Source organism: Amborella trichopoda, chromosome 9 (assembly GCF_054954075.1).
Source record: "Amborella trichopoda isolate Santa Cruz 75 chromosome 9, AtrichopodaSantaCruz75HAP2 v2.0, whole genome shotgun sequence".
Taxonomy (NCBI): domain Eukaryota; kingdom Viridiplantae; phylum Streptophyta; class Magnoliopsida; order Amborellales; family Amborellaceae; genus Amborella; species Amborella trichopoda.
The window spans coordinates 10,159,205-10,169,366 of NC_142344.1; the positions used below are offsets into that span (position 1 = coordinate 10,159,205).

Genomic DNA, 10,162 nt, shown 5'->3' on the forward strand with positions numbered 1-10,162 from the left:
TTGGAAGGTTTAGCAATATCATAACAGCCTTTTCTGATTAGCTTTTGCTTTTTTAAAGTGCATATTACATGAATTATAAGGTTTACACCTCATACAGAATTTTTACCAATTGTACTAGTACCATTGGTTCTAGTTTCTACCATTTATTACACCTTGTAAAAAAGAAAAAAAAAAAAAAAAAAAAAAAAAAAAAAAAAAAAAAGGTGAATGAGGTAATTATAAAATGTGCCCCTTTTATTCTTCTTTATGAATTCAGACCAAGTTGCACCCAAACTTATCAACAATCAATGCTTCTTTTGAGTCGGTGAATAATTGAATACTGAATTAATGTGGACAAAAACTAATGTAAAAAGGCAAATCTTTCATACGTAAAAAAGGGCGAGGTTGCTACAAGGATTAGGTTTTATGAAAATAAAATAAAATAAAGCTTCACGTCAAATTCTTGTCTGGAAAACACTTTCTGCAATGAAAATCTCTATAAGGGCTTTAAATTCAATTTCCAATACAACAATAAAATTTGAAACTAAAAAAATCATAAAGATCTTGCGGATCTATAAACCTAATTTTTAGGGAAAACTTGACGTTCTAGATAATTTGTTAGTAATGAGTATATCTATAATATAGAAGATCATTTCCCTTGTTATAATATATACTATTTTGAGAGCTTGAAATGCTAATTTTTTTCAACAACTATAATGTTTGAGCCAAGACGATCGATGTAATGATTTTCTAATGTTTGAATTGTTATGGTTGATGAGTTATGAAGTGAGGCTTTACTTATTTTGATAGAACTGTGGCCCTATCAAACCACTTTTTTTAAAAAAGAATATAAAAGCGTATAGGCTTCCTTGACACGTGCTTAGAGAACTTTCCCTATCTTTATTACCACAAAATTCAAATTATTAGCTGAATTTTTATATTATATGGTTGACCAAATTCATTAGTTGCAAGTTGTAACCGAAATTTCAAACACTTCCACGAGCGGCTTTTTAGCGATACCAAAATAGTCTTTCAGAATGATCAAGTTTTTATAAGGCCTAGGTTTTATGAGAATAAAATAAAGCCTCATCCCTGGTTTGGAAAGCACTTTTGGCACTCGAAATTTCCATGATGCCCTAAAATCAATTTTCAACAAGGACAATAAAATTTGAAACTAAAAAATAGTAGAGATTTTATGGATTAGTGAATACTTATTTTTAGATTGAAATAAACAGTCTAGATAATTTCTTGCAATATATACTATTTGTAAAGTTTGAAATCCTAATTTTTGTTCATAATCATATATTGAATATGAGATGATCGATTTAAAAAGTTTTCAACGCTTGAATTGCAATTTACAATGAGTTATAAGGTGAGGCTCTAATTATTTTGATGGGGCTGGTGCCCCATCAAACCATTTTCCTTGTTTTTGAGAAGGATGCGGCTAGCATGTGACCAGCCTGCATATTGTAGGAATGCGGGATTGGCACATATTTTTTAAATATTATTTGATTCTAATTTTTAGAGAATATATAATTTTTAACATAAAGATCATGAATATGAAAAAAGTTTGAAAATTAAAAATAATAATTATATTAAAAAAATATTTAAACGGTTAATTATAATTGTTTTTTAGATGGACTATCTATTTGCATCGATTTTTACAATAGATGTTTCAATACTATAGACCGCATATTATAGAAATGAGGTCCAGCCCGCATGAAACAATTCATTCTTTTTGAAGACGTCGTTAGCTTTAGAAGTCCTCGCCTTTATCTTAAAGCTAGGGACTTCTAGGATATTTTAGATAAGAGAAGGATATATAGAGGGAAAAGACAGAGTGATGGAGCAGAAGTGGGAGTGGCGCATAGGGTCTCGTGCGATATATACGTCCTCTAATGCCGGCTGCGGTTTCAAGTTCCGATGCGCCCTCTCGACTATGAGAGAGAAAATGGTCTCCGCAAACCTTTTTAGAGAGAGAGAGAATCGTATATACGCTTTTTTAAGAGAGAGAGTGAGGGGGCATAAACCCTTTTTAAGAAAGTGAGGATCTCTCGCTTTTACTGCCACCTTAATATGCATAAAGAAAGAGGAGAGAGAAACACGACATTTTAAAGTGAGATTTTAGAGAGGGGAAAAACCGAACTTGGTATCCATTTAGAGAGAGAATAATACTTTTAAGATTGCTAAGAGTAATCGTTTGGAATGCATGATCTAGAGAGAGAATAATAGTTTGGCATGCATGATCTAGAGAGAGAAAGACAGAGAGGGGGTTTTGGAAAGGGGAAGGCCGGTTAAAGGCGGCCTCTTCATATTTCAAAATGTGTGTATCGCATGTAGACGTCCGGCCGGCCGCCCGCCGATCTGTTCGCATTCTCAGACCCGTTACGTGCCTATATTCAAACCTTCCGCCACGCCATTCCCATAAATCCGCCCCTCTCTAATTAGAAGCTTTTGCCCTTCTTACCCACCCACCATTTTCGTCTCCTTTTCCTTGCTTCACTTTGTAGTGTAGAGAGAGAAAGACCCGCTTCAATTGAAAGGGTTTTGTTTTTTTGAGGTTCTTCTTCTGGTTTTGTTTCTCTTCCATATCTTCAATTTCAAGCTCTTTCTGCTTCTCCGTCTCCATCACTGGTTTCTTCCTCCCGGGTTTCTCCCCCTTCAGAAGAGAGAGAGCCTTAGGTTTACTTTCGTGGATTTGATAGAGAGAGAGAGAGAGAGAATTCGAATTTGAAGCCTGTGTTTTTCTTAGACTCAAATTTTGAGCTCTTTTTCTTGGTTTTCTTCTGTTCTAGAGAGAGAGAGAGTGAAATGGGTAGGAGCTGGTCAGTGAAGAGAGAGAGAGAGGGTGGTAGGCCGGGGTGCATAAGTGCTGTGCTCCAGTTGTTTGATTTCCATCGTCTTCGCGCCACAAATCGCAGCAGCAGTAGCAGCGATGGCAGTGGAGTTAGGGATGGGTTCAAAAAACCAGAAGAGGAAGGCTCCTCCTGTGAAGGTACCACATGAAACTTTTCGTAATAAAAGTTGTTCTCTTTTGGGTTCTAAGCAATTCTGTATCCTGTTTTGCTTCAGCTGCTCATTCCAGCCCTCTGAGCAAAATCTTACACAAAGAAAAACAATTTTAGAGAGACAATATATATTCTACAGAGATCAAAAATCTATTTTTGAGCTTATGTTTGTTGTAATGAGAGAGAGAATAGACTGTAAATTTTGATTATTGTGATAATGATAGAGAGAGAAGAGGGATTAGGTTTATTTTGTGAAATGTGCAGGGCTTCAAGCACCGAGGAACAGTCTTGAGTTGAGCAAAGAAGTAGAGAGAGAAAGAGGAGAAGAAGGGATTCAAGTACGATAAGAAGCAGCGCCAAACCTTTCTTTTTAATGATTGCTTTGTTACTGTTCCATACACTTTCTTGAGTCACCACTGTTTACAGTGTCTTACACTTCATCATGTAATTAGAATTGTGTTCCTTTCTCTCTCATCTTCTTTCTCTCTCTAACTGAGCTCTTGGTTCCTTAACTTTCCAGATGGGTATCATACGGTGTTCGAAGGTAACCGGGTTTGAAACCACGAGAAAGGACACCAGAGGTCATCGCCATTACAGTGAAAGTTTCTCTGAGCCATTGATGCAAAAACCCAGAGGCTCAAATGTGGTGGCTCGCCTCATGGGCTTAGATATCTTACCGGATGAGCCCATAACTCCATCAATGGATCGCCATGGAAGCTCACCTTCATTAAACCCTGCATCGAGCCATGATCGCCATGTTTCTCTCTCTAGCAAAACACAAAAGCGCCATCCACAAGAGAACCAGCTCAAAGAGTTCAAGTGCCAGTTTCGACAGGCCTTGAAGAGTAGGAATCCCAATTTGAGCAATGAGCATTCCGCTTGTCTATCTGGAAATCATACCCATAATTTGGGCAGTGAATGCTGTGTTTCTCGCTCTAGAATGGACTATAATCTCAACAATGAGTGCTGTCATTCTCGCTCTTTGCCTGAAACACCGAGAATTTCATCGGCGAGAAGGTCTGATGCAGATCCAAGACTCTCCCTCCAAATCCCCAAAGAAAACGTGGATTTCAATTACCTGCGAAACAATTCGAAAACAACACGAAGATCGGATTTTCTCCCTCTGCACCTAAATTTAGAGGTACCCAACTCTCTTAATGCACCTCTCAATACTTCTACTTCTTCACTGGAGTCGCCAAAACGGCTGGGGAGGAAGATGGCGTTAGAGAGAGAAAGCAGAAGCCCAGGCAATTACTCCAAGGAGATCGTAAAACAAGTGAGGGAAAGCATCAGTACAAAAACAGGGCAAGAAATTGCAGAGAATTACAATAAGAAAAACGCCATTTCTGGGAGCAACTCGGGAAGAACGAGCCCTAGATTGCAAAACCTATCACTGAATTCAAAAGCCATGGATGAAAGCTTAAGCAGCAGCTCTGAAAGCAAGCATTCTACCCATTCTAATTCACCTAGGCTTAGGTCCTCATCTCAGTGCAAACATGGACATTCTGTCTCTGAATTACCCAACAAACAAGGTGGGTCTCTCTCAGAAATCAGGGGCAAAACAGGACTTTCACTCTCTGAATTCCAAAACCCAACTTCGCCTAAGCTCTCCGAACCATCCAAGGGTGAGAAAATCAGATCGAAAGTAGCCATGAGGAACAAGAAACCCAAGCCTGAGAAGCTTAATCCAAGAAGAAACAAGCTTCATCCTATACAGGAAACTTTTGTGAGAGGAAAAAAGCCTGCGACTTCAGAGAAAAGATTAGAAGACAAGCTTCTCACTGTGCGCCCTGTTGTTCCAGTAAAGAAGAAGCTACACATCAGAAAGCAGTGCTCTTCTGAGCCCTTTCAACCGGTATGTGATCTTTTTTCACGGGTCCTGCAATTCTTTTGTCTGTAACTTTTCAAACTGGTAAGAAGTTTCATCACCTCTCTCTCTCTCTCTCTCTCTCTCTCTCTCTCATTTTTTACCTGCTATTTCCCTGTGATCGTTTTTTTATATGGCCCAACCATTGAGAAATGTTAACCAACGTATTTTTACCAGTGGTTTTTTCTTCTGTTGCTTTCAAGGGTTCTGCAACCCAAATTTTTCCTTGGTTTTTTATTTCTGTAAGTTTAATAGTCTCTCTCTCTCTCTCTCTCTTCCAATTGTTTGGTACATTTTTCTTGTCTTTTAATTCTACATTATTCCTAACCTTGCTGTGTTTCTCTTTACTGCAAATCCTTGTTCCCAAAATAAGATTTTCGTATTTGAAGCCAAAATGCATGTTGGTCTTTTTTTGTTTTGATTTCAGCAATCTCCAACATCGAGTGGCGAAGAACCCCTCTCCCACCTACATTTTGTATCATCACAACAGTACGATACCTATCACCATAATCATCAACAACTAAGCCCAGTCTCTGTTCTCGACAAATCCCTCCACCTCGACACCATACATGTGGAACACAACCCCAAAACCCTAACCCTAAAACCCCGAAACCAAAACCCTAACCCCCCTCACTACGACTACATCAAAGCCATCCTCGAATCATCAGGCGTGAGCCCTGACTCACCAATTTCTCTGACATCTTGGTTCTCGCCTTCGCACCCACTTGACCCTGATCTCTTCAGCCGGCTCGAGTCTGCTCGAGCCCACTCGCGCCTGGGTCCGGTTAATAGGAGCGTTCGGTTGCTCGTCTTTCAGTTGTTGGACGAGATTTTGAAACGAAGGCTGAGGCCTTTTTTCAACTTGAGGCCGTGGGTCTCGCCATGCAGGAAACCCGTCACCGGGAAAGAGCTCTTCCGGCAGGTATGGTCGGAAGTTTGTGGTTTTCCTGCGAGCGCGTGCCTGTCGATGGAGGACGTCGACGGAATCATCGCCGGAGATATGGAGGCGGTCACGGCGGCAAACGCCGTCGAGGAGAGAGAGAGGCTCGCGTTCGATATCGAGCGCGAGATACTCGACTCCCTTGTGAGAGAAACAATTGCGGACATGAGGTGACCCCTTAGGGGGAGGGAGAGAGAGAGGGGGGGGGGCGCGAAATCGACTGCCTTCAAGGAGAGAGAAAGTTTCCGGCATGGAGAGAGAAAAAATTGGCGTAACGGTCGTAACCTGGCCGGCCGGTTCACGTGGCTTCACGTGACGAGATGCTATTCGCTGGCAGAGGCTCGTGAACCGTGGACATGGCCCACGTGTCTATTATGTGACGTGGCAAAACGTCACGTCTCCATGGTGTACGGAACGGGCATCTTTCGGATAAAAACAAAAGGTTTTTAAGGAATAGGGCTTTCCATAGAAAAGGATCGTGACCCAATGGAGCGTTGGCGGGAAATTCAAATGTAATGGGCACGTTATAACGGATTGTCTAGAATTGGCTAAAACGGCTGATATAAAAGAAACGGAGAAGAGCGGCCCGTTTTAGAGCGTGATTGTATTTAACTTGGATCTTTTTTACATTTTTGTTCTTTCTACTTAAAAAGGAAATGAAATGACAGGATAATAATGGCATGAAGGATTTTTGTTTCGAAAGAGGATGCTTCCAAATGTGGCATCGCTTTCTGAGTGGTGTATGCATTTAAAGGCCCTCTTCCGAATTTGAATGCTTTTCTGGACTCTTTTGCTCAATAATCTCTATGTGACATGTTTAACCCCTGATAGAAATTCTGAGAGGAGGCCACCAATCTTTGTGATGTTGTGAAGGTAATAATTTCCCTTGTTGGAGTTTGAGGAAAGGGAACAAGAGTCCACTCTTTTAAATTCTTGCGATTTCTTTCAGATGTTGGGACCAAATCAATTCTGGGATGGTATGGCCCATGACCTAGTTCCACCCTAAGACTCCCCTTTTTATATATATATTTTTTATTCTCTTTTTAAGCTTATTTAATGATTTTTTATGTTATCTTAAATCCCCATCCCATAAACCCTACTTTTTATTTTTATTTATTTTATTGGATTATCGATTCGAATGATTCAGATCGTTGATCTAATAATCTGATATGGATTTGTGGGATGTACAATTTGCCCCACCAATCTGAGATTCAAAACATTGCCCTGGAAAAAAAACCTAAAATCTCCATCCTATGGCAATGAGAGTGCCTTCCCGACGGTGAGCATCCTTAATGGTTTGAGATTTTAAAAGGCCAATTATAATGGCAATAAATTAATTTTGTTTTTTTATTTTTTACTTTTATTTAAATAAAATATTTATCGGAACCTTAGGGCATAAGTTTATTTTTACAAAAGATAACTAAACAAAAATTATTTTAAATAAAAATAACTAAAAGAAAAATTTATATAAAGTCGCAACCTTAAAATGTAGAATTAAAGGCTCACCTCAAAAATCTATCGGAAAAAGGTTGTTTTAATGTTATATATATATATAAATAAAGATTTTGGGTCCCAAAAATAGTGCATCTTGCAACACATTATCAAGACTGTCCAATTTCAAGATTGTCATATGTTTATAGATCTACTTAATTTTAACCATTTTTAGAGTTTAACATTTTATAATTAGTATGAAAGTAGATTTTCAGATAACCTTAAAAAATTTTATACTAAAATTACACATTATGATAAGATTTAGAGGTGCACCTTATTTGGATTGTTTAAGGTTGTAACTTTATAGAAACCACACCCACAATTAAAATACTCTAAGATTTTTTTATGGAAAATTGTTTCATGCGGGCTGGACTGCATAACTATGTATGCGGTCCAAAAAGTGTATAGCACCCATCTTAAATATGGATACAAGTAGGCGTTTTATTTAAAAACAATGAAAACTAACGGTCCAAATGTTTTCTTACTAGAATTAATATTTCTAGTGTTTAATAGGCTGCATTTCTACATATGCAGGCTTGGCCACATAGAAACTGTGTCCTATTCTTATTCAAAATATTTTTTTATTTTGAATTAATTCTATTTGTAAAAAATACTAAAACCTAAATTTGAAATTAATATTATTTTTAAATAAAAAATAAAAAAAAAAATTCATTTTTTGCCCTTAGATGAGGGTTGGTCCACTCTTAACCATTAAAAGGTGCTTGTGCCCCTTTTAAGTGTCCACAACGTGCACGCAATGCCAACCCTATAAAAAGGGTGAGGTTCATGTATGGTGCCCACCTATACTATACAAGTAAGGCATACCTTGGAATTTTCCTAGAAGATATAGTTCCAATGTCAGAGACCTTACAATGGCTTGAAATCCATGTCGAACCCATATTCTAACATTTAAAATTGCAAAACTAATGCAGATCAAGTAGATTTATAAACACTTGATAATCTTGGAAATAGACGGTCCAAATAACTTGTTACAAGATGCCCTATTTGTAGGATTTAAAATCCTTTTTGTTCTCTATATCCATACAATTTCAGGTCGAAAAGATCAATTGGAAGGTTTTCAATTTTGGAATGCTATTTTTTAATTGGATTTTTGAGGTGCCCCTGATTCTATAATGTAAAGTTGCAACCTTAAATAAATTTTTTTTCTATATAAAAATTTATAAGAGGAATTCTTGTCAAAAAAAAAAAAAATGTATAAGAGGATTAGCTTTTGAGCGTTAGTGGTCGGCGTGGTAGGGTGTCATAACATAATGTCTGAAGTTTCATTCGTACTGAACTGTCAAATTAAAATAAGGAAAAAATTTTCGTACTTTTTCTATTATATATAAGTTATATACATCCCCCAATCCATTTGTCCTATATGAAAGGACGACTGAGATGGACCCAATCACAATGTACGGCCTCTACACTCTTTTATTTTTAATTTATTTATTTTTAAAATATTTCGATACCAAATTTTGGCATCCACTCCTCTCTTAACTTCTCACTTGCAAAAAAATATAAAATACATATTCCATATAAAATAAAATAACCAAAATATCTTTGAAAATTTTATAGATATTTTGATAATTTTATTTTATCGAGAATATTTTTTTATATTGTTTTAAGATGCATCCCATTGAGATGATGTCAAGTATAAACTTTCATATTCATATGATTTATAGAAAAAACACTAAAATTGAAATCGATCTATATCAAACCGTCACTGGCTCACTTGATCTAAATCAGATGACTGGATAGGGGAGAACTTATAACTTATTTAGAGTTGCACCAAATGGTAATAGACCCAACATGTTCCGTACGTAATTTACTCGGGATTTATAAACTGATAGTATTAGAGGCACGTGAGAGAGGGTCTGATGCGTGTAATCGTGGATTTAATGGATTGTTTTTTTTAAAATTTGAGACTGAAGAAAAAAAAAACCAGAGATATCCACGAAATCACAGTCAAAACTCCAACAAGAGTATGAGAGTTCGCAGGCTATTACAATTTACATCCAGCATTTTGGCGAATAGAAAACCCTCGATTGGAATGTAAAAATGCCACAACTGGAACAAACGCATAATTGTTGGGGTGCCTGTACCTTCCCACGAACATGGAATCAAAGAACAATACCCAAGACAAAACCAAGTATACAAAGGCCATTTACATTTAGCCCAAGGATGTCAAGTCATTATTGTCCTTTAGAATTCAAATCATGCGGTTGTAAGCATGTCATTGACTAGACTCATAATTAAATTTTTTTTTCTCCTCATGATAAACCTTAGCCATTCAATTCGACATCAAATGGCAAGAAGTAATTGTGACATTCTTGTGAGAAAGATAAATAGTCTCCTAGTATACAATCCCATAAAAATATGCAGATTTACATGAAATAGAAAACAATCTGAACATCATATGTGAAAACCCTTCAAGGAAGAAAAAAATACCATGGGGACACCACAATCGAAATCTACTATGTAAATTATTATTTTTACAATAGATCTTCCCAAGTTAACAAATTCCAACTTAATAATTAGGAACATGAAAAAGGTATAAACATGGGGCCATCTTTGTGGGATCAATTTAATTTTCCTTCCCTTCCTTGAATGAATCACTTGTTTCCAACATTAATAGGAGAACACCAGCTTCAATTATTATGGGAAGTCTGAAACCCGAAACCTTTTTGGAAGAAAAATCCTTTGTAATTTTTCTACACATCAAAAACCTAGAGAGGGAAACAAATGACTTCAACATCTTCATATAATTTCTTTGGCTCACCTCTTCCTACAAAAAAAAATAAGAAAGGCTCATTTTTATAAGAAACCCTAACTATGAAAATTTTTGTCTTCCTAATATTTCCCTCTTAATTTTTT

At 37.1% G+C, this 10,162-nt stretch overlaps 1 protein-coding gene across 2 annotated transcripts; it reads left to right on the forward strand.

The window, feature by feature from the left end:
• The first annotated feature begins 2,016 nt into the window (after window positions 1-2,016).
• Window positions 2,017-6,479, forward strand: LOC18424249 (uncharacterized). Of its 2 annotated transcripts, XM_020676560.2 has the most exons (4): window positions 2,017-2,974; window positions 3,252-3,325; window positions 3,508-4,842; window positions 5,282-6,479. In XM_020676560.2, exons 1-4 carry the CDS (start codon window positions 2,791-2,793, stop codon window positions 5,966-5,968), a joined length of 2,280 nt encoding a protein of 759 aa, XP_020532219.1. In that variant the 5' UTR covers window positions 2,017-2,790; the 3' UTR covers window positions 5,969-6,479. The 2 variants fall into 2 exon arrangements, with proteins under 2 accessions (XP_020532219.1, XP_011629073.1); XM_011630771.3 differs by lacking the exon at window positions 3,252-3,325 and having other exon boundaries at window positions 2,326-2,974.
• The last annotated feature ends 3,683 nt before the right edge of the window (window positions 6,480-10,162 follow it).